The sequence below is a fragment of the Coptis chinensis genome, chromosome 7, assembly GCF_015680905.1.
Source record: "Coptis chinensis isolate HL-2020 chromosome 7, ASM1568090v1, whole genome shotgun sequence".
Lineage (NCBI taxonomy): Eukaryota > Viridiplantae > Streptophyta > Magnoliopsida > Ranunculales > Ranunculaceae > Coptis > Coptis chinensis.
This window is the reverse complement of record NC_141462.1, coordinates 96,607,388-96,632,331: the sequence shown is the minus strand read 5'-3', so window position 1 is coordinate 96,632,331 and position 24,944 is coordinate 96,607,388. Positions and strand designations below refer to the sequence as shown.

The following is a 24,944-nucleotide window of genomic DNA, read 5'->3' as shown; positions in this document are numbered from 1 at the left end:
TTGGCTCATGTATCTAAATAAATGAGCTGAGCCCGAGCCGCTCGACTAAAATTCAACCCTTATTTGGAGGTGGACTCAAGCACAACCCGTAGGGCCTAGATGTTTGAAAAAAAAATCATTTTCTATACCAAATGAATTGCCAAACAAAACAATGTGGTCGTGTACACTGAGAACTGGTTTATGCTAGAATTCAATGGGATTTTTATGTATCACCAACGTTTCTTTCAAATTAACCAAATAGTATTTGGACATACTCGATTGCTCGAGTCACAGTGCCCCAAATTCAAAATATTTGGAACATAGCACTACCAGCCCTACCCAAAATTGAATCCAAAAGATTACATATATTTAAAAATTTAACGACCTTATGATACTTTTCGATGGGATTGTGTACGAAACAACGAATTTCCAGACGAAATGTCATGTATCAGCCAAATGTACACGTCAGCCATAGATTTTTAAAAGCACGACTCATACTTTCCCGCCTGCAAATTGAGGTCCACGATGTGTAAATAATGTGACGCGGGTCCCAAGTCAGTCAGAAGATTGTCCATTTACTAAAGACCCCATACTCTCACGTACTAATTTCAACTTCACGTGTGTGCACCTTCTTCCACGTTCCACCTAATAATACCTACCAGTCACTTGACCCACGATGTTTTACATCAGTAGTAAAATGAATACTAACTCAAGGCTAATTTCGTCAACAAACAGTCTCTATAATTGAACTGACAAAAAGGCAAGAGCTTCCTCCATTTATTGCTGTTTCTCTCTCTTCACACTTATTTTCATTGACTTTGATCTCCAGTTCTTGAAGCTGTTCTCTTCAAGTAAGAAAAAGATCTAATTATTTTTTTTTTAATGGTATTTTAGTCACTTACTTATTAAAACAATGTTACTGATTTTCAGGTTCAAATTGGTGGGACACAGTTGTGCTCAGGTTAGCACCCAACTAATTTGTTCATTTAACAATGATTATTGATTTTAGTAATTTACATGTTGATTTAATATCTGATTGACAAACTCTTAAAATGTGTACATATTTGCAAATTTGATGATATTTCTATATTGGTAAGAGGAAAGTGAAACTTTTGTAAAGATTATATTAGATTCAGTTGTGAATTTGTGATCCAGTTATGTTTATTAAGGCGGGACATAATTTTTTCTTGGAACAGGTTGTTATGTAAAACAGATGCAAGCTACAAAACGAATAACGATTTAGATACAGTTTGTGGTTCATCTAGAACGCATTTTTTCTACTCATATGAAATTACATTGTAACATAGTTGAACTTCTTACTGAGTCGTCGTTTTCACTATCAAGAGTTTTAATTTTTTTTGATTCGCTTTGGTTTTTAGTTAATAGACTGTAATTTCATTTGTTTCTTGTTAGCAGAAGAGTGCCACTTTTGTTCTTGACTTTTGATTGTTGCCGTATCTATAACTCATGGCCAACTCAAGCCATAAAATGAAGAGGTTGGAGTCAAGGAAGTCACATTCTTGGTGGTGGGATAGCCACATTAGCCCCAAAAACTCAAAATGGCTAGCAGAAAATCTTGAAGGTTAGAAACTATGTGCTGTCCATTTTTTTTCTCTCTCCTTGTCTTATTTCATAGTATTAAAACAAAGATCATGCCTTAAATTGAAGAAAACAGAAAGAAGTGTTTAACTATGTAAGTTAATGCATCGTTTATAAGTTTCAAAATTGAAACCAGTTCATGTGGTATCAGGGGCATTGATTTTTCATCTGGCCCTTTTTATCACAAGATGGTCCTGCAATCCGATATCACTATGTTCAAGGTCAATCTAATAATTACCATTCGTCGGTTGGATGTCCTCTCTTGAGACTTGGAAGTGCTATGAGGCGGAGTTATACCCCTTTGCTCACTTCCAGCAAAGAAAGCAACAATAAGATGTGACAGTGACCATGGTTTCTTTCAGAAAGCAATTTGTCGTTGATGTCCATCTATCTTTTATTGGAATATTGGATATTATGAGGTTTGGGAATCAATGTAGTGGCATTTGAGTCGAGAGAAGAAAAAAGAGAGGGTGGAGTGGGGGTGGGGAGGGCTTTTATTTCTACCCATATATACCGTGATGGCAGGTTTCATGTCACGTTTTTAGCAAAGGCCTATCTACTAATGCTGATGGATGAAAATAATTTTTTGAAAATCTTGAAACTATGCTATTCTATTACGATAATCTATTTCTACAATTTGCTATCTGAAACACAGATCAACACCTTGAGACACATCCTAACAGGGAAAACACACCTCTCTGCTGCCACAACACTGACCAAACCTCTTTTATCTTTTAATCCTTATAAGGTGCATGTTGTTTAGGATATTTAGTATTTACGAACTAAGTACATGCTTCTGTAGAATCTAGATGCACTTGGGACTGACTACTGATTAAAACGGGAGGGGTTTGAGGATCAGGTTTTACTATTTTCATTAATGATCTATATCAAGCAATCTATGTATGTGTTTTCAGAACACTACTTTGATTATTTTCAAAAAGTGTGACTCTCGACTTAAGTCTGTTACATTGGCAATGGATCGTTGGTGCCAAGTCTGTTTTATTCATTTATTAATAATATTATAATTATTATTAGATCCATATCTACATTCTGGTACATTGTGCTTCCTCCCACCCAGCATAGAGATCCTTGTTTTCTCTTGTAAGTTAATTTGGTCATGGACTCTTAAGATTTGGTGTGTCTCGTTTATGTGAATGCATGATTATTTGCACCAAGTTAGTCTCTATCAATTGTGGGCTGTTTCTGACCATCATTACCAATTGCCTAATTGTTCGGACAAGTTATGAATATCTGATCCTACACCCAAAATTGAAACCTGAAATTGAAAGACAATGGTTAAATTATGTCAAATTCATTATAATGACCAAATGTTGTTCCACAAGATATTGACGGGGAATAACAGAATATTTTATTGTCATCAGAGATGGACCAGAGCGTCAAGCGAATGTTGAAACTGATCGAAGAGGATGGAGATTCCTTTGCAAAGAAGGCTGAGATGTATTACCAGAAAAGACCAGAACTAGTGGCTCATGTCGAAGAATTCTATCGCATGTACCGGTCTCTTGCTGAACGCTATGATAATCTCACTGGAGAATTGCGAAAAAACATCCCCTCAGATCTCCACTCTCAGGGCTCTGGCATCTCTGACTGCAGTTCGGAATTATCCTCTCCGTTGCCTACACCTGAAAAGAGGCCATCTCGCCGCAGGTCAAGCAACCGAGCGGCTGGTTTTGATTTCTTTCTGGGCTCTGGTGGGGGTAGCTCTGATTTCTCTCGGAAGGAAAGTTATACAATGTCGTCCTCATCCTCGGGTTCAGAGTCAGAATCCGATGGTGCATCATCTAGGAATAATTTCTTGAGCTCACCTGTAAATGGTAATGGGGAGGGGTTGCACCAAAGGATAATTGAACTGGAGGCTGAGGTCTGTGAAGTAAAAGAGAAGCTGCGAGTGGCAGAAGAAAATTCTGAGGCACTGGCAGCAGTCGCTGGAAATGGCAATCATGAAGACATTGTTGGTACAAATACATGGTATGATGAAGAGCTCAAAGTGGCAAGTGAAAAGCTTAGGCTTTCAGAAGAAGAGATTCTGAGATTGAAGGTTGAGCTCAATTTAGAGCATGGCCATGTTTTGGAGCTTCAAGAACAGATTGCAGAGAAGGAAGCCAGTTTTCCTGTCTCAGATGATAAGATTAAAGCATTGGAAAAGGAGCTGGTAGCCATGAGGAGCAAGCTTGAGACTTCCGAAGAAGAGGCTGAGAAATTGAGGCTTTTAATTCAGAAGAATGAATCTTCTGAAGGTAACTTTGATTCACAGGCTGACTCTCTATCTTCATCAAGTTTTTCAGAGAACAGGGAGATCCAGATTAATTTGAGAAACAATCAGGTTGATGGTTTGGAGACTCGTATTACAGATCAAGAACAGAGGGTTAAAGCATTGGAGGAAGAGTTGGAAATTAGAAATGACCAGCTTCAGCTTTTAGAAGAAGAGATTGGAAGGTTGAACCTCGAGCTTGAGAAGAACAAAACTTTTGTTGCTAATACTGATAATTTAAAGGTTGGGCTTGAAAGTTGTGAGAAAGAAGTTGAAAGCAAGAAGGTTGAGCTTGCTTTGGAGAGAAAACGAATCTTGGACTTGCAAGAGCAGATTAGAAGGTTTGAAATCATTGTATTAGACCGTGACAATGAGATTATGAAAGTGAAAGTTGCTATATCCGAGGCAGAAGAAAACTTTACTCTTGAGAAATCTCAATTGCATGAAAAGATATTTTTCATATCTGATTCTCAGGCCCACTTAGAGGGAAAGCTCAAAGAGTGGGAATTGAAGGTTCGGTCTTTGGAAGAGGAGATTAAGCGTATTGAAGCCGAGAAATTAAAAATTCAAGATTCGCAGGTAGCCCGTGAGACAGTAATTCAAAGTGAGATCAAACAATTAAGGGCAGATATTACTGAGAAAGGCAATCATGTTGAAGTACTAAATAAAAGCCTTGATGCCCTTAAACTTAAATTTGACATGTTGGTGGCAGAAAAAGACCAACTCAATGCAAAGGTGCACACACTAACAGAGGAAGCCTGTTCAAGGGACGATATAATCCATCAAAAGGATGAGCATTTGCATAGGTTACATATGGAGCATGTGGATCTGATAGCTGGTTCTGAAGGGCATCGCAAGTTGGTAAGGGAACTGAAAACAAGGGTGGAGACGCTAGAGGAGGAGGTTGAGAGGCAACAAACAGTGATTTCAGAAGGAGCAGAAGAGAAACGAGAGGCAATACGGCAGCTGTGCTTCTCACTCGAGCATTATAGGAATGGATATCATGAGCTCCGGCAGGCCTTCCTTGTGCACAAGCGGCCAACAGTCCTGGCATCGTAATTGCGTGTTTTGGAAACTGTTTGTTTCCCTTTCTTTTTCAATCCTTTTTCATGTCAATGTTTGTATGTGTCTTTTGCATGTATGTTGGATGAAGATTCCATTTAGGGAATATATCGTATTTAGTTATCTCCATATTGTGTCAGTCTAGTTGTCTATTATTACTGTAATGCTATTCCTATTATTATCATAATGGTTTACTAACTTTCCAGAGGTGAGCGTATGACACTAAAGGTTACTGTTGTTTTGACTTTCTTCTCTTTTAAAACTGTCTTTTAAAATGATAAAATTGTCTGAACTGAAAGAAGGTTTAAGAGATATAATAGTTTTGTTATAACTTTTTCTTTTATTTTCTTATCAAATATCAATCTTGCAGCTTCAGTGCGCATTATCTTTGCAGTGAGATGTTTTGTACATTTTCAGTATCTGTTGAAGTTGATTGAACAAGCCATCAGCTATGGGCAGTTGCTTCACGCTTTCATGGTATGCTAATATTTTGCCATTTATGTTTCTTTTCTTGTGGTGGAGTCCATCCAAGTTTTGAAGAGCAAGGTAAAGTTTAATATCAACTTTGTCCTGATGTTGGTAATGCTATTACTGTAGTAGTAGCGCCTTGCCAAAAGCTTTGTCTGTGGACACTATGATACAATAATCTCAATGATGTCTAGATCATTTCCCAAATCAGAATTGTTTCTAATTCTGTTTTCACTGCTTACAGGGCACTTCCACTAACCGAAACATGCATGCATATGGATGTATCATGTATGATGACTCTGTTTACAGGAGTAGCTGAAGCTCTTGTGCTTTTGGATGAAATGTTAAAGCCGTAAACCTCTGGTTGACTTGTTCTCTGTAGGGGGAACGGTTATTCAATCTTTTTATTTTGTTTTAAAGTCTGGTCGATTTCATCTGTTGGAAACCTGACACAAACAGACCTTGCTCTTGCACGAGTGCAGTGTGCAACCAACCATCTCTGCTTATCTTGAAAGTTTCGAATTAAGGAAAAGGGCCAGGAATGAGCTATGCATTATTATTTTATTTTTGATTGGTAAGTCTGTTTTTAAATGAGATCAGTAACTCTTTAATTGGGTTTGAGCCTCATCCAAAAATTTTACCGACTTTATTTGTCGGCACTTGCAACCATGCATTACTTCACCCCCAAATATTTTTCAAGTCTTTTGCAATTCATTTCCTTGACATTGAATCAACCTAATCGCAATCATTCTAGACGCCTTTACTTTAGTCTAAAAGAAGATAATATGACTTGTTACCATAGTCAACCTTTTAACGTCTCTAGAAAATGTTCAAATCGCTACTTACAAAGTCAACACTTAATTGAACGTCCTAGCGTTTACGGTGGTGGAAAGACGAAAAATATTTGGGAGACTTGTTCAACTTCCAACAAATGGCTAAATTTTCTTCGCTTATGACATTGACACCAGATTACAGGGGGTATGTTAGTATGTACCTGATTTGCTCAGTTTTATTTTTCAATTAATAATTTTGCATTTGTAGTTGGGTGTTTCCTGCAAGTCCAACATATTAAATTTTTGTTACCAACTCCAACAGATACGTTTTTATCTATTTAATTCACTAAATTATAAGCTCATTATCTATAAACCCAAATGTCCCAAAACATACTTGTTCTGTACTATTTTTTTTTTTCGATAATAGTTTGTATCCCAAATCGTACTTGGTTTGTGTTAGTGAAAGTATTCCAATACACATACACACCTGATTTTTCATTGGTTTACATTTTTCTGAGTGACGAAACATAGTCGCCATCTTGGTGTCACTACCAGGTGGACGTGTTTGCTAATCACCACCCTGGTCGTAAATGCGACGGTAACTAACTAAAGTGGTGCCGTTTCATGGATAAGACTTAGCCACCTGGCAGAATAGAACAGCTGTAAGCCACACAAACCAAAGATAAAACTAAGTCAACGGCCGTGAATTTAAAACGCTCCAACTCCCGCGGTTTGACACACCAATCAGAAAGAATATTATTCCACTGGACCCCAATGATTTCAAATATCTGTACCTCTTTACTATCTCAACCGTCCTCTCCCTTTTTCATCTACTGGGCTCCACAGAAAAGAACTGCCTGCATCATTTGATTCTGATCCATTATTTTTATAATATAATATAATAATAGTTTGCATACATTTCCTCAAAAAATTCTTTCTACTTCTTCTCGAAGACAGAAAAAAAAGAGAGGGAATCAAATTCTATATTGACTGAGTCAGTCGTTACGAGTAAAGAAAAAAAGAAGAAGAAGAAAACAAGGAGGAGACAGAGATAAAGAGTTTGGAAGTCCGTTTGACAAGTCATCTAAACTAAACTAATAATAAAGCCACTCATTCCTCGTATTTTCTTGCAGTTTGAGACTAGATCTCAAATCTTGTACGTTCTTCTTTTGAGGTAAAGTGTAAGGAATAATGAAGAATCTTTCATTTTCCAGCCTGCTGCTGCATGTTTCATGTATGTCACTATTTCTTTCTAGTTTCGTGTAAGTTACTAAGATGGAAATATTATTATTATTATTATATATATATATATATAGGATGCCCACTTGGTTTATGTATTTGTGTATACATAGTTTGTTTTCGTTTCACCTTCTTGTTTTTGTTTGTAATCTTCAGGTATGTTTTTCAGCTCGACAACTTATCAATTGAAATTTCTCTAATTTCTCACATGAACTTGTTAGAGATCTTTTATGATATCTGAAATATGTGTAGAGAAGTTGTCTTCATTAACATTATATGATTTATATATGTTTTCATAGAAAACTGTGAGAATTTTTAGGATATAAAGACTTGGCTTTGCATAACCTAAGTTACATTGACACAGATACGAAGTATATATCACACACAATATGTGTCCATGGTCACCCCTAATCTGATTGTACTCGAGGTCTCGGTATTAAATCCTGCTCTCATATGGGGGAAGGGGTTATAGTTTAGAATGACAACTAAAAACAAAGAAGTAAAAGGAAATGAAGAAGGTTTCTTACTAATCATTCTTTGATGCATGCCAGATATCTGAAGGAAGATGGCCACTAAAATCACTAAAGTTCGACTGGTAAGATGTCCGAAATGTTTAAAGGTTCTCCCTGAACTGGCAAATCTTGCAGTATATCAATGTGGAGGGTGCAGAACAACTCTTAAAGGTAATAATGGTGCCTTCTTTTGCAGTCTTTAGGATTTCTGCCCATTTACCTGTTTTACATTTTCACTTAATACTTAATACAGAACGAGATTCCCTGATTGGTGCTTTGAAGAATTTTTGCTTATATTCTCTTCAAAACTTTCTCCATTCTAAAACAATGTGGCCCGTTCCTTGATTTAAAAGGACTCCATATTTGGTTGAGTTTTTCTTTGCTGTATTCATGGATTTACGTCATTGGCAATTGATCTTTATAATTTACTTAGCAGGTACAACCTTTTTTTATTATTATGGATAATAGCTATCACTTGTTGAGATTCTATGTATTCACTTACTTGAGATTCAATCTTGCAGCAAAGAGGAGAAATGAAGACCAGGAAGGTGAAAGTTCAGAAACGCTCAACCATAAAGTTGAAGATAAGGGATTGATCTGCTCAAGTCAAAAGACAATTATCAGCTCCATTGATGCATGTGAACAAGTAGAATGTCGAGAGAGTGATAAAGAGGAGTCTGGAAGTAGAAGCATTTTAAATGGTATCACTTCTTCAGAGGAGCTTAACTCGGACGAGAAAGAAGAATCATCTTTTGTAGCTGGAGCGAACGAAGAAGCAGATGGAAACTCTGAGACGGGCTCTGACTTTGAAAGCCCAAGTTCTGACATAAAAGGGATATCTAGAGGTAGTAATCTAACCTCTGCTGCTCAGAAATCTCTTGAAGAGCATGTCCCGTCAAAATTCAATTCTTCCTCTTTAAGTGCGGAATTAGAAATGTCTGAAAAGATTGTTCGTCGTTATGCTGATCTTATAGGGATAAGAGGTGCCCCGGAAGCTGTAAAATCTTCTGATGACAAAATCATTTCAGAGGATGGTATTATTCCCAATAAGTTCAGTGATCAATCAGAAGGTTCAAAACCACAAGCAGACAAAAGCTATAATGTTTATGATGGTAGTGTTTCTTCTAACGATGACAGTGGTGATCAGGTTTGGGATCATCATTCCCACCAATCTAAGAGATCTATTTGTGGATCTCAAAGCGTAGAGGAAATCACAAATACTAATGGGAGCCATACAAGGGAGGACACTTCTGCAAATAACAGATATCATACAGACTTAGAAGTGCAAATTCAAGAAAGTCCTTCCTCGAAGTTGTCAGTGAATGAAAAGTGTGGTCCAGTTGTTGTGGGCAGTGTTGGTTTGGATCAGGATGAGTTACAAGAACATACCAGATGCGGCATGCAAGTTCAAAAGCAAGAAAATTCACATCACGCAGAGAGCCACCATCCAGTACAAAGCTGGTTGGGACTAGAAAGGGAAGAGGTAATACCTAAGAAAATCTTTGACCAAAAAGATTTCTCTGATGGTAATGAAAACGGCGGCCCTTCAAAATACAGGCATGATGAGCTGTTGAGCTCATGCTTCTATCCTCCAAAGAAGCTTGAAAATGTTGAACGCAACCAAATAGAACTCTTGAGAAAGGTGGATGAATTGAGAAATCAACTCAATAGGTCAGATGCCCATAGTAAGAAGGCGAATGACAGGCTTCCTTCCAGAATCAATCAACAAGAAAGGCAGTGTGCAGTACACTACAACCAAAATTTGCCAGATCAGGATGTGCTGCGACGCTGTGGTGCAAAGTATCCCAGGCAACCTCCTGGACCATACCGGCCAAATACATCAACACCCCACCTATCTGGATTCTCTCAAATGCCTCCAGTAAATGTTATGCATTGCAGACACCATCCTAATTGTTCCTGTTCAAATGCCTACAGGGAAGACTGGCAATGCCAGTGTATGATGCAACCACCCAACCTCTGCTACAGTCAGGGACTGTGTGGGGCATACTCTGGTCAGTTGTGCTACAGTCTATATAGTTCGAGTCCTTCCAGTCCAGAACGGTGTCTGCACTCCCATTATCCTCTGTGGAGTCGTGATGTTCATGAGCTTCCTTTTGAACAGATAAATAGAGACCGAAATGTTGATAATTTTCACCACAGAGACAGACGCCAGCGTTTGAAAAGACATTGCCGGCCTATAGCAGGAGGTGCCCCTTTTATAGTATGCTACAATTGCGGGAAAATTCTGCACCTCCCTGCAGATTCTGTCTCTAGTAAGAGGTCTCATCAGATTCAATGTGGTTCATGTTCCAAGGTGCTTATGTTCTCACTTCATAAAGGAAATCATATGCTTCCTTATTCTCGAAATTCAGCTGCACCTCCACCAAGTGAGATCGATCATGGTAGAGCTTCTACTAGCATGAAGAACTCAGTGTCTACACTCCAGGCCAATCATTATCAACAAGGGGATCCGTTGTCATATTCTGAAGATGTTGACTCTCAATATGTAAAAGTGGCTCCACTGAGGGTGAACCTGCTTTCCTCTGGACTGAATACTCTGATCATCAAAGTAATGCAGTAGATAGAAATCAGCGTCTCATTAAGCCAATGGAACGGATTAAGATAGGAACAACAGAGACAAACAAGCAAAAGATCTCACAGGCATCGGATTCAGGCACTCCATCTTCTAATGTGGCGGGACGAGATGCTTCACCACTACATCGGCTAATGGGTTACTCATCACCAAGCAAAATGTTATACAGTTTGTGATGTTTGGCCAAATTCTCAAAGTACACAAATCTTTTGAAAGGGATTGACAAAAACAGGTAGTCTAGAGACAATGAAGGATGAAAATCATGAAATTCTTCAGGAGTTAGATGATGGGCACAGATATAGTAATACGTTTTAAGGATCATATCGGTGGACAGGACAGTGTACCAAAAATTTTAAGGATCTTCAAATTGAGGGGCGTATCGGATGTTCAACAGTTCAACATATTCCGTTTTGCGTAGTTCTTAATGTTCATGTGGGAACTTAATCTCCTTCATATACATATTTCTGGATTACTATTAGAAGTCAGCTTATTGTTTGTAAAATAGCAGAAAGAAGTAGATTTTGATGTTGGTTTTACAGTAACTGAAGGGTAGCGGCAGAGTGCATACAATACATATTTTTTAATTTTAATTTCATAGAATGTATATTTCATCTTAGTTATCAAAATTTTCCTTTTTCCTTTTTGTTCCATTGATCCATCTCTGTATTCTACTTTTGAGCGTATGCAGTCTTGTAAACCTTTCTCATACATTCCAATATACTTCAACAACCGTTGCATGCTCAGCTTCATCTGGCCTTAGCTTCATTTATTTTAGTTGTAGTAGTAAGTGGTGGTAATACTCGATTGAAGGAAAATGAACCTCACAGCTCCAAATGTTGTTTTCAAGTGTACTTTTTTTCAGAAGAAAAAGGTTTGCCAACATACATTTTCAGTCAATTGCTCTAGAAACCAGTTTACAAATCATATTACAATATTGATCAGATGCGTACAAGGAAGATTGTACTAATGTCAAATTTTTGTAGCTGACAAGTTGGGAATAAGAGCAGATGCGTACTCTTCTTTCTGCAAAAATAAAAAATGGAATAAAACAGCAGAAGGATCGCGCCAGGTAGGGGTCGAACCTACGACTTTCTGCTTAGGAAACAGACGCTCTATCCACTGAGCTACAGGCGCTCTTACTGATGCAATGGTCCACGGAGTATATTAGTTTACTTGTAAGCTGTGTGACAACTCAAATAACAGGCTGAGAGATTCCTAATAAGCTGAGAATCAAATTTTTTTTTTTTTTTTTTTTTTGATAAAGAGAATCAAATGTGTCTGGTGAGCTAAAAGGGGAATGTTAAATGGTGTAGCGGTAATTGTATCATGACCGAAAGTATGCCAACATAGCCAAAAATATGAACAGTTCATAATGGAAAACCAAGTAGCCTTCTACCTGGATCATAATGCCAACATCCCTTTATTCACGAATTTTGCTCTGTCTTGAAAATATTGATCTCATATTCCACATATTTGCAATGTATAATGATCGGGAGTAGTTGTTTGGGAAGATAAATATTTTTTGGGCCTTTGATTGACATTAGGCTTGAGAAAGGTTCAACAGTATATGGCAACAGAGTGATTTTTTGCTCCTAGCAGGATTTGGTCCAAGAGCTCCAAGGAAAACAGGACCCAACCAAGTGTCTACTGAAAGGGGTCAACAGTTATCAAAACCAATATGTTTACTTGAAAAGGTTAAACAGAGTGATTTTTATCAATTTCCACCTTAATATATGCTTCAAATTTCCACCTTAATATATGCTTTCTGATTTATCCCCAACCTTAAAAAAAAAATAAAAGAAAAAAACTTAACCAGTTATAAAATCAAGTTTTTGGTCTTAATTGTTGAAAAAAAAAAAGGAATAAAAAATTTGAAGTGCTGAACTAGTGACACTTCTTTCAAACTAAAAAAAAAAAAAAATCTTTAGCTAATGATGGGAAGAACTCCTATATATTTTACAATGAGATTTTTTTTAATTCATTTTCTTTTTATTTATCTCTATTTTTAGTGGGGGCAAATCAGTAAGTTTGTTCTAAGAAGGAATTTGATAACTGTCAATCTCTTTTTAGTAGACACGTGGCTGGTTCCTGTTTCGCTTGGAGTTCTTGGAGCAAATCCCCCTGGGAGCAAAAAATCACTCTATGGCAACATGGAACTACGAATTTGTCCTCCTCTTTGCAAGGGAATCATGTACTCATGTGTAATTACTAGGGTTGTAAATGGGCCGGGCTAGGCCCAAAGCCCAATTAAATCCGAACCGATAAGATAGAAACTTAGAATTTAAATGTTGTTCGATAAGACTATTGGGCCAGTTATGGACATACCCCCGTCTGACCCGATAATAGCCCGGCCCGAAAACTAAGGTTATTTTTTTTGTTTTTCAAATAAGTACTATTAAATTTGTAAATACTAATATATATAAAATGTTAAGAGGCTTGATGGATTGGTGTTGTAGTGCCACATATAAGACTTGGGTTCGAATTTTACTATTCTATTTCAATTTTTTTTAGAGAAATTATAAAAAATACACTATTTTCATGTAACCTTATTGGACCTAGGCCAGGCCCGAATCCGATCATGTCCAATGGGACCTAGACCGGGACTTAGACCTTCTAAATGTAAATATAATTTGGATGGGACTTAGACATAGGTGAGTCCTATTCAAGTCCGGCCGTTGACAACCCTAGTAATTACCCTATCTAATACGGGTGGGGTTTGTGTGTGTGACCCAAAGAGGAATTACAACATTTTGAGTGATTCAGCATCTTTGAGTATTCCCAATGCACCAAAAAATTCTTGCCCAATGCAAGAGTGACAAAGTTGGTGACTTGTAACTAAGTCACAACAAGAATAGCACTTGCTACTGAGATTTTTACTGAGTTGTGAGTTTTAGGACGAAATGTTTTATTCCGTCGTGGTGTGTGTGTTTTTTTTAAATTTTTTGGTTTTTATTTTGATTTTTTTCGGGGTTTTTTTATTTTTTATTTTTTTTTTTAACTTCAGACGGGCGTCCGGTGCGTTTTTTTTATTTTTATATTCAGACGGAATCAAATATCTTGTCCGAGATTCAAAGTCACATTTGCACTAGGCACCCTCACCTTGCTTTTCACCAAAACGGTAGCAAAGAGGGGAAATTGAGCCTATGTGGAGGTGAAAAACACCGACTTGCATTGGGAATGCTCTCAATGTTTTGAATGATGTCCTTCGATCAGCTACCTAAGTAAGTCTTTCATTTCTTGGTTGGATAAAATTTTCCATGGCGTTATTTACATATTTACATATTGTCACATTGGATAGAGAACGAGGGGTTAGTTTTAAGTAAAGCGAGCACTTGATCAACAAAAATACCACCACATTTGTTAGAATAGTTGTATCAACACAGCAACTAGAGTAGAACAGTAGACAAGGACAAAATTATAGTTGTATCAACACAGCAACTAGAGTAGAACAGTAGACAAGGACAAAATTAACAAGTAATAACCAAGGATTTCGCCCGAAGAAGAGAAGAAGAATAGGATAGATTATAGTTTCTATTTCTTTGAGATGGGTTTCTGATCAACTCTATCTTCTATGAACGCACAGTCCCTGTATTTATAGAGGTAGGTCAGTCACAGCTAGTGGTGGATAACCAATGTGGGACTATCTACAATGCACTAAAGTGGAGAGAACACACTTTGTTCATCTCCTCCATTTATAAATAATTATAGAGATTCCAACAACATTTTCATACGACATTAGTCAAATCTCCACTAAAGATTTACATATTCCGTCAAGAACACCCTTCAGTTTTTATATATCAAACAATCTCTTCAAGGGAATGCAGACAAACGATTCCAACTTAGCAAAAGTTACATACAAAATCTAATAGTAAAGCAACCTCTAGTTACCTTGTACTAATTAGCGATGGAGACCATACAAAGTACGAATTCCTAGAACATCATCCTTGTGTAGTCGTCTTTTCTTCTCTCCTGGAGAAAAAAGGCCATACATGATGGCTTCTGGAACAGCACTATGCTGAAGTCCAAGAACGTGTCCAATTTCATGTATAGCAATAGTTTCTAAATCCATCTCATTGGGCTTTGGATTAGTACTCCATTTCTCATCTGCATCGTAATGAAACATTCCAATTGTTGGTGGAAAAGCATGAGCTAGAGTTCCACCAGGTCCATCAAAGCCAACAGGATCACCATGATTACGTCTATGAAACCCAATCGTGATATTCGCAACTTGGCCCCTTCGAGCTTCTACAAATTTAAACGGAATCACATACTCCCATTTCGCGAAAGCTTGAACTATAGCAGGCCTTAATAGTCGTATATGAATTACTGGAACACTAGATTCGAATTTATAGATCAGATGTGCTTGGTTAATGGAATATGGCCATTTCCTGTTTCCCTGAAATAATACAAAATGTGAGACAGTATGAAATGAGAGAGGACCATGTTTATGCCGCTTCATTCGTGTGGTACCATTGATAATATCAGGCACACCACACCTAGGCATCATCATCATTTCCGTAGTCCTAGGACACAGATGTCCCGTTTCGTTGAGACCGTATTTGAGTTGGTAAGTCTTGACAGCAGACTCCAATTGGTCATCAAACTCCTCATCATTCGCATGAGTTGAATGATCATTATAATGAAGGTAACCGAATTTTTCAAGATACCGTTTGAGTTTACCGACTCCGTCCAGTTTCTGACCCTTGTGACTTCCTTGAAGATTTTGAAGGAATTCAAAATGGTGCCCATTTGGTTTCGAGAAAAGTAAGGGTGGCAACATGAACATGACAACTAGGACAAGAAAGGCTTGCAGTCCTAGAGTAGGATAGTTTTTGAGACCCATTAGAATCAACTTTACAAAGAGATTTACCTATGGATCACTAGCTATTGCAAGGTGCGTTGCAACTTGCACGCTAGGATTGATGAGTTCATGTTAGATTTCACTATTTAATAATATAGGACACTGCTAGGTAAGGCGGCTTAACACCATGAGTTTTTCCTAAAATCGCTCTACAACGCTTAACCATGGTTACTATTATTACAAGAAAATCTTAAATAGGATTTAGAGACAAATGAAAATTAGATGTTTGTTTGGTTTTTGATGTAATTATTTGGACTGAATTTTACTAAGTTTAGGATGGATTACTAGTATACTAAAGATATTTTCTTAAGGAAAAATTACGGGATACTAATCTCGGTTCCAAATTTAGGAGTTGTTACAACTAGGTATGCAGTTGTAGTCCCACAATTGAGAAAGGGAAATCTACAGAGAATACTCAGAATAGTATGCAGGTTGTACCTGGAATGCAGTTTGACCGTGGATACTTGTCCCATACTGTCAGAAATGTGGTAAAAAAAAATGTTATTTGAGTTCCGCAGTTGCAACGTAGGGCTCCAAGTACTGTGTCTGTATAACTAACTGGTGACTTTGGCCCGATATTTGCTAGCAGATACTTTTGGTCTTTAAAGTATTGGATGGCACCATAAAGGAAAATCGCCCAATTGTTATCATTGCCGAAGGCATTGAGAAGGAAGCTCTCACTACCGTAATTAGGAACATACGTACTCAAGGGTGTGCTGAAGGCATGCTACATCTTTTGGAGGGTGAAAGAGCCACTACATAGATGACATTGCTCTTTGACATGTCATCTAATACGAAGGAGCTATAAGGGGTAAGCACCAGACTACTCTAAATTACAAAGCTTTTGATCGAGGATATCTGTCTTGTTAAACTGGAAAACAGAATAGTTAGTCTTGAAATCCACTATAACCTTGTTTTGATGATGTAAAGCAAGCACTTCATAAGCAAAATACCACCACAGTTTCAGGGTAGATGAGCTACACTATTCTCCAATAATAAAGATTTACATATTCCTTCAAGAACATCTCTAATTACTTATTATTCCTATAAATAAAAAAAAGTCTTCAACAGAATGCAGAAAACAATTCCTGATTTTATTACTAAACTAATATATAGTGAAGCAACCTCTAGTTACTTGGTACTAATTAGCGATCGAGACCATATAAAGTACGAATTCCTAGAATATCATCACTGTGTAGTTCTCTTTTCTGCTCTCCTGCACTAAAAAGACCATACATGACGGCCTCTGGAATCGCACTATGCTCAAGCCCAAGAACGTGTCCAATTTCATGTGCAGCAATAGATTCTAAATCAATCTGATTGGTATTTGGGTTAGGACTCCAATTCTCATCTGCATCATAATGAAACCACCCGATTGTTGGTGCAAATGCATGAGCTAGAATTCCACCAGGCCCATCAAAGGCATGACGATCGCCATGATCAAGTTTATGAAACCCAATGGTGATATTCCAATGAGTTTGGCTCTCTTGAGCTTCTGAAAATGTAAACGGAATTACGAATGCCCATTTCGCGAAAGCTTGAGCTATAACTGGCCTTAATGTTTGTAAATCAATGACTTCAACACTAGATCGGAATCTGTACGTAAGACTTGCTTTGGTTAAGGTATATGGCCATTTTTGTCTTCTTTTAAAGAAGGCAAATTGTGGAGCAATATGAAATGAGAGAGGACCGGGTTGATGCCGCTTCATCTTACCGGACCTCATTCGTGTGGTACCATTGATGATATCAGGCACACCACATCTAGGCCTCAGCATCATTTCCATAGTCCTAGAATCCAGAGTTCCCGTTTCGTTGAGACCGTAGTTGAGTTGGTAAACCTTGACAGCAGACTCCAATTGGTCATCAAACTCCTCGTCATTCGCATGAGTCGAATGATCATTATACTGAAGGTAACCGAATTTTTCAAGATACCGTTTGAGTTTACAGACTCCTTCTAGTTTCTGACCCTGGTGACTTCCTTGCAGATTTTCAAGGAATGAAAAAGGTTCCCCATTTGGTTTAGTGAAAAGTAAGGATGGCAACATGAACATGACAACTAGGAGAAGAAAGGATTGCAATCCTAGAATAGGAGAGTTTTTGAGAGCCATTAGAATCAACTTTACAAAGAAATTCAGCTATGGATCACTAGCTAGTCCAAGGTCTGATGAAGAACTGTGTTCATGTTGGATAGCACTATTTTATTTTATAATATAGTAATACACTAACCTTAGCAACTATTTTATTAATTAGTAATACAGTAGCCGTTCAAACAATTTTACTAATTAATCTTAATAAATAACTTTCCTTCATTTGTTCCCCCCGGAATCTTTCATTAATTTAGCCTTCTTTTTAAGGAAATGACAAAAGTGAAAGGAATTCATATTTTAGCTTATTATGTTGGCAATAAATAGATTGAGTTAATTACTTAATCAGCAAGATCCAAATAGCTTAGATGCCAAGAAAATTGTAGAGACAAGGACTTTTATGAGTGTTTGGCTGAAATAGACTTCCTAGTTTTCTGTTGCATTGCTTCTCTAATTTTCTTTACTTGCTATGGTGCACGTATTTTTAAAGACTGTCTGGTCATGGAAGAGGCAAGCAATTTTCTGCCTCAGATACCGGTGTACCTCTGAATATCTTAAGCATCGTGTTTGTCATGCTATGCACATTGCGTTACATTTTGGATATTTAGGAAGGTGGTCTAGGAAACGATGTCCATATTTGTGTTTTCATAAGAAAACCTATGGTGGTCCAAAAATCTGAAGAGCAAATTACAGGAAAAAGACTAGAATGAATTATTAAATCTGAGGAGCTCAGTTTCAATTACTTTGAAGGTTGAAGATGTATCCGTACTTAGAAATTAGGATACTACAAGAAACTAAACGGTTTGTAAACTTTATGTGGGGATAATAAATTTGCAAATGGTTCTACCCGGAAGAAAGCGCCGTAGGAAAAGTGAGGACGTACGTGTATAAGATTACTGTTGAAAAACTAGTACGATAACTTCAACTATCAGGTTCCACCAAAGGAACAGGCATCATCATATTGCTTATCAGTTCAGATAATCTAGAAGAAGCCTGACAAGCCGAATGTGTAGATTTAGCTGAATTCACAATGGCAAGAGTCGTATATCTTAACACTAATAACCAATTCAAGTGAACTTTCACTAAGATTTCTGTTGTTTCAAAATCAAGTTCCTAAATCGGAACATGGTGATATAAGCATGAATCAGAGTGCTCTGTCTGAACTCTTATACTATAAAGCCTTACTACATCAGTCTCACATACGAACTTAGGCACTTCACAAAATATGGTGAAGAAGCTAATATCTCAGTTTATCAATAATGTTGTTACAACTTGGGACACTTTGGAACCCCTTACGGTTTGGAAAGATTTGGTGAACAAGTAGTTCTAAGAAAAGACAATTATCTAGGCAAGATTATTATAGATAAACATGCCTATGTATCACGATTGATTTAAAAAAAAATAGGATAACACCTACACGAACCTATGTCTGAGCATAATACTAGATGAATATGTGATGAAAATCCCTTCTATGTTTGGCTGAGTGGAGCAAACTTGACAGAAAAGCAATAGGGTACATTAGACAGTGGATTGACGACATTGTTTTTCACTATGTATCCCAAGAGACTACTGCTTTTGGCTTGTGGAAGAAACTCGAATAACTCTATGAGAGGAAGTCGGCCGGAAACAAAGTGCTGCTCATTAAGAAGTTTGCCAACACGAAGTACAAAGAAAGTTCTTCAATGTCTAAGCATCTTAATGAACTGCAAAATACCATCAATCAGTTGCATTTGATGAAGATTAATATGGGAGATGAAGTTGAGGCTTTGTTCCTATTAACCTCTCTACCCGAAAGTTGGGAGACGTTAGCAGTTTCTCTTAACAGAGCCTCTAAGGATAGAGTTATTTCCATAATAGAAATGGCTACCGGGGCATTGTTAAATGAGGAGACAATAAGGGGTTCATGAAGCAGCTCCTCTCACTCAGAGATACTTGTCACAAAGAAGCGGGGGAGAGGTAAGAGCAGAAAACCATCTCATTCTAGAGGTGATGGCAGAAGCAAATCTAGGGGTGAAGCTAGAACTCCTAAGGCAGAGAGGCAATGTTACTATTGTGCCACCAATGGTCACTTCAGGTATGAGTGCAGAACATTGAAAATGGATGAGAAGAATAACTGTGTACATGAAGACATGCATGATATAGAGGAACGGAAATACAGGCAAAGATACTATCGCACTAGTCAACGATCTAGTGGGAATTGTGTCAAATTGTGGTGTGTGCTGTCTTAGTACCTCATGCCAAGATACAGAGTGGGTGATAGATACAATCCTATCACGTCACACCGCACAGATGATTCTTCACTACCTACAGCTGTGATGAATTTGGTGAGGTAAAGATGGGTAACAGTGGAGTCTCGAAGATTGTAGGCATTGGGGATGTTCATATAGAAACCAATGTCGGCTACACCTTGACACTCAATGATGTAAGACATGTCCCTGACATTCAGCTAAGCCTAATTTCCACAGGGAAGTTAGATGATGATGACTTTCTAAACTTGTTTGGTAACGGGGTATGGAACTGAACAGAGGTTCCATAGTAGTAGCCAAAGGGAAGAAAACTTGTTCTCTTTACAAGAGACATGCTAGTTTATGTAAAGCAGAAGTAAATGCGGCAGAAAAAGAAGCTTCCTCTGAACTATGGCAAAAGAGACTGTGTCATATGGTCGAAAAAGACATGGAAGTTCTTGCCAAACAAAAGGCCTTGCCAAACATAAAATGTACGCATTTAAATAGATGCACTCACTGTTTGGTAGAAAAGCAACACAGGGTGTCTTTCCAAAGATTCCCGTCTCACAGAAAGGACTATGTCCTTGAGCTAGTACACACTGACTTATGTGGTCCTATGAAAGTAGTCCCACGGGGCAGCTTTATACTTCTTGACTCTCATTGATGATACGTCAAGAAAGATATGGACATATAGTTTGAAGACCAAGGATGAAGTACTTGGCGTGTTCAAGACTTTCCATAGCATGGTGGAAAGAGCCTTTGAAGTGTATTCGCTCAGATAATGGGGGTGAGTACATAGGGCCGTTTGAAGAGTATTGCAAGAGTCATGAGCAGATCGTTCCCAAGACACCACAATAGAATGGAATAGCAGAGAGAATTAACCGGACCATTGTAGAGAGGATGAGATGCATGATGTCTCACTCTAAGTTACCTAGAAGTTATTGGGTATAAGTAATGCGTACAACCGTGCATGTGATCAATCTATCGCCGTCAAAGCCTCTGAATAGTGATTATCCAGATAGAGTATGGTTAGGCAGAGATGTTGATTATGGCCGGATACTTGAGGGTATTTGGGTGAAGAGCATTTGTTCATATTCCCAAGGATGAGAGATCCAAGCTTGATGACAAAGCCAAGCAGTGTATTTTTCTAGGTTATGAGGATGAGAAGTTTGGCTATAAACTCTATGATCCGGTTAACAAGAAGGTAATCCGAAGTCGAGATGTTGCGTTCTTGGAAGACCAAACCATAATAGACTTTGAGGAGACTGAGAAGCTACAAACTCTCACTAATGATCTTGTTGATTCAGAACCAGAAGTTCCTACTGTGAAACGTGAAGAAGGCATTGAGAATGCAGAGAACCATGAGTTTGAAGCTCATGATGAGAATCTTATTGCTCATGATGTAATAGAACCTATTGCTATAAAATATGCAGATGAAGTGTATGAACCACCACCAGAGCAAGCAGAAATGCATCCTCCTAAGGCACCAGCAGATGGGGCAAGGAGGTCAGACAGAGAGAGACAAACTTCAACCAGGTATCCACCACATACGTATGTTTTACTATATGATGGTGGAGAACCTATGTACTATCAAAGAGGCTCTTGAAGGTACAAACAAAGAGAAGTGGTTGAAGGCTATGCATGATGAGATGAATTCTTTGCATAAGAATCACACTTATGACTTAGTTGAGAAACCGAAAGGAAGAAAAATTCTCAAGAATAAGTGGATCTACAAAGTCAAGCATGAGGATAATAATCCACACCCAATGCACAAAGCTCGCCTTGTTGTGAAGGGATTCGGTCAAAGGAAAGGGATTGACTTTGATGAAATTTTCTCTCCTGTAGTGAAGATGACTTCTATCCGGGTGGTATTGGGTTTGACCGCAAGTATGAACCTGGAGGTTGAGAAGCTAGATGTTAAGACAACTTTTCTTCATGGAGACCTTGAAGAAGATATTTACATGGACCCGGCCCGCTCACGGGGAGAGGGTTTGAGGTCAAAGGCAAGGAGCACCTAGTATGCAAAAGTTTATCGATAAAAAGCTTGTATGGGTTGAAAGAATCAACTTTAGAACAAAGAGAATGGTACATAAAGTTTGATTCCTTTATAAAGCATAGTTAGGATGAAAAGAAGTCTACTTCCAATCATTGTGTGTTTGTTCAGAAATTTTCAGATGGGGATTATTTCATAGTGCTCTTGTTGTATGTGGATGATATGTTGATAGTTGGCCTGAACATTAACAAAATATCCAAACTGAAGAAAGACTTGAGTAAGTCTTTTGAGATGAAGGATTTGGGTCAAGCAAAGCAGATACTTGGGATATGGATCACTCGCGATAGAAAGAGTGGGAGTTGTGGCTTTCTCAAGAAAGCTACATTGAGAAGGTGTTGAAGATATTCAACATGGATCAAGCGAAGCCAGTCAGTTGTCCGCTTGGTGGTCATTTCTGCAAGACCAAATAGATGTGTCCAAAGGGTGAGCATGAGCAAGGTGTCAAAAGTCTTGGATGATGAAAAGATTCCTTATGCATCCGCTGAAGAAGTTTGATGCATGGCGATGTAATCCCGCGATTGCCTTTTATGTATGCAATGGTAATTTTTAAATCTTTGGCTTTATCATAATTTTTTACATTGTACAAGACCGGATATTGCTTTTCGCCCGTTGGTGTTGTAAGCCGATTTCTGTCAAATCCGGGTAAAGAGCATTGGGAAGGTGTTAAGTGAATATTGAGATATCTCAAGGGCATTTCCAAATTGTGTTTGTGTTTTGGTGGAAGTAAGCCCTTACTTGAATGCTACATTGATGCAGACATGACAGGTGATGTTGACTCGATGAAGTCTACCTCCGGTTATCTGGTTAGATATTTTTGCGGGGGAGCGGTTTCATTTTGACAATCTAAGTTGCAAAAGTGTTGCCCTCTCCCACTTCTGATGTAGCGGGTATATTGCAGCCAACCGAAAGTGTTGCAAAGAGATGCTATGGATGAAGAGGTTCTTCGTGTTTGAACTAGGGCTAAAAGCGAAATAGTTTGTAGTTTTATGTGATGACCGAGGCGCCATCCATTTGAGCAAAAATTCAAGTTTTCATTCTAGATCCAAGCACATACATGTGTGTTATCATTGGATTAGAGAAGTACTCGAAGACAAACATTTATATATTGAGAAGATCCATATCGACGACCAAAGTCTTACCGAAAGATAAGTTTGATGTTTGTTGTGCTACCGTTGGTATGGTAGCACACTCCTCCTGTTGATTTGGAAATTGTATGGAGGTATCCCCTCTCACTGTTCGGGAGGGGGAGATTGTTGGAGTTATCCCTCACATGAGGAGAGAAAGAAGTTCAGTTTGCGTGAATAGGTCTGAGTGTGTGCGCGCTCAGATTGGTCTTACCTAAGGCGCTACCATGCCGCGGAACAACTTACAAGATATTGAGGGCGCTCGACGGCGCCGACATTGCCTTTTTGCCAGCAGCCAGCATGTATATTTTCGTTGTTTCTGGTTGCTATAGTAACCGTGAGATTGCGGGTTACTATATAAACAGAAACAAGGTTTTGGAAAACCTAAGCAACACGAACCAAGGCAACACAAGAGAGAGAAAACCCAATCTTAAAAGCAATTAAGATTGAGAGATAACTTTTATAGGGAGACAAGCCTGTAAAGAGAGATGAGTGATCTAGTAAGGTGAGAGACTGAAAGGAGTGATTGTAATCGTCTTTCCCACTTTATAAATGATTAACTCTTGTAGAAGTAACCACTATTGGCCGAACCACGTTACATCTTTGTGTTGTGGTGCTTGTTCTTCTTCTTTGGATTATTATCTGTTGTTAATAGTTGGGTAACCACAAGACTACTCCTCTAAATTAGAAAGCTTTTGATCGAGGATATCTGTCATGTTAAACTGGAAAATAGAATAGTTAGTCTTGAAATCCACTATAACCTAGTTTTGATGATGTAAAGCAAGCACTTCATCAGCAAAATACCACCACAGTTTCAGGGTAGATTAGCTACACAAATCTCCAATAATAAAGATTTACATATGCCCTCAAGAAAAATCTCTAATTGCTTATTATTCCTATAAATAAAAAAAAATTCTTCAACAGAATGCAGAAAACAATTCCTGTATATAGTGAAGCAACCTCTAGTTACTTGGTACTAATTAGCGATCGAGACCATATAAAGTACGAATTCCTAGAATATCATCACTGTGTAGTTCTCTTTTCTGCTCTCCTGGACTAAAAAGACCATACATGACGGCCTCTGGAATCGCACTATGCTGAAGCCCAAGAACGTGTCCAATTTCATGTACAGCAATAGATTCTAAATCAATCTGATTGGTATTTGGGTTAGGACTCCAATTCTCATCTGCATCATAATGAAACCACCCGACTGTTGGTTCAAATGCATGAGCTAGAACTCCACCAGGTCCATCAAAGGCATGACGATCGCCATGATCAAGTTTATGAAACCCAATGGTGATATTCCAATGAGTTTGGCTCTCTTGAGCTTCTGAAAATGTAAACGGAATTACGAATTCCCATTTCGCGAAAGCTTGAGCTATAACTGGCCTTAATGTTTGTAAATCAATGACTTCAACACTAGATCGGAATCTGTACGTAAGATTTGCTTGGGTATATGGCCATTTTGGTCTTCCACTAAAGAAGGCAAATTGTGGGGCAATATGAAATGAGAGAGGACCGTGTTGATGCCGCTTCATCTTACCGGACCTCATTCGTGTGGTACCATTGATGATATCAGGCACACCACATCTAGGCCTCAGCATCATTTCCATAGTCCTAGAATCCAGAGTTCCCGTTTCGTTGAGACCGTAGTTGAGTTGGTAAACCTTGACAGCAGATTCCAATTGGTCATCAAACTCCTCGTCATTTGCATGAGTCGAATGATCATTATACTGAAGGTAACCGAATTTTTCAAGATACCGTTTGAGTTTACAGACTCCTTCCAGTTTCTGACCCTTGTGACTTCCTTGCAGATTTTCAAGGAATGAAAAATGTTCCCCATTTGGTTTAGTGAAAAGTAAGGATGGCAACATGAACATGACAACTAGGAGAAGAAAGGATTGCAATCCTAGAATAGGAGAGTTTTTGAGAGCCATTAGAATCAACTTTACAAAGAAATTCAGCTATGGATCACTAGCTAGTCCAAGGTCTGATGAAGAACTGTGTTCATGTTGGATAGCACTATTTTATTTTATAATAATATAGTAATACACTAACCTTAGCAACTATTTTATTAATTAGTAATACAGTAGCCGTACA

At 38.2% G+C, this 24,944-nt stretch overlaps 4 protein-coding genes and 1 non-coding gene across 5 annotated transcripts; 1 reads left to right on the top strand and 4 right to left on the bottom strand.

Annotated features, from left to right (window-relative positions):
• The first annotated feature begins 717 nt into the window (after positions 1 to 717).
• LOC147490330 (uncharacterized) lies at positions 718 to 10,757 on the top strand. The gene is given in 8 exon segments (XM_086574846.1): positions 718 to 830; positions 910 to 940; positions 1,396 to 1,561; positions 2,961 to 4,907; positions 5,283 to 5,389; positions 8,040 to 8,075; positions 8,341 to 10,399; positions 10,402 to 10,757. Coding segments are annotated over 6 exon segments (4,536 nt in total). The 5' UTR covers positions 718 to 830; positions 910 to 940; positions 1,396 to 1,446; the 3' UTR covers positions 10,674 to 10,757.
• An 801-nt stretch (positions 10,758 to 11,558) lies between these two features.
• On the bottom strand, positions 11,559 to 11,631 carry TRNAR-CCU (transfer RNA arginine (anticodon CCU)). The gene has a single exon. It is a non-coding gene; the product is annotated as a tRNA-Arg (tRNA).
• Positions 11,632 to 14,206: 2,575 nt separating this feature from the next.
• On the bottom strand, positions 14,207 to 15,401 carry LOC147490328 (metalloendoproteinase 1-like). The gene has a single exon (XM_086572574.1). It carries the CDS (start codon positions 15,338 to 15,340, stop codon positions 14,396 to 14,398), a length of 945 nt encoding a protein of 314 aa, XP_086428700.1. The 5' UTR covers positions 15,341 to 15,401; the 3' UTR covers positions 14,207 to 14,395.
• A 1,017-nt stretch (positions 15,402 to 16,418) lies between these two features.
• Positions 16,419 to 17,423, bottom strand: LOC147490327 (metalloendoproteinase 5-MMP-like). The gene has a single exon (XM_086575305.1). The coding sequence runs from the start codon at positions 17,407 to 17,409 to the stop codon at positions 16,504 to 16,506; it is 906 nt and encodes a 301-aa protein (XP_086431431.1). The 5' UTR covers positions 17,410 to 17,423; the 3' UTR covers positions 16,419 to 16,503.
• A 6,401-nt stretch (positions 17,424 to 23,824) lies between these two features.
• LOC147490326 (metalloendoproteinase 3-MMP-like) lies at positions 23,825 to 24,781 on the bottom strand. The gene has a single exon (XM_086574845.1). It carries the CDS (start codon positions 24,779 to 24,781, stop codon positions 23,825 to 23,827), a length of 957 nt encoding a protein of 318 aa, XP_086430971.1.
• Between the last annotated feature and the right edge of the window lie 163 nt (positions 24,782 to 24,944).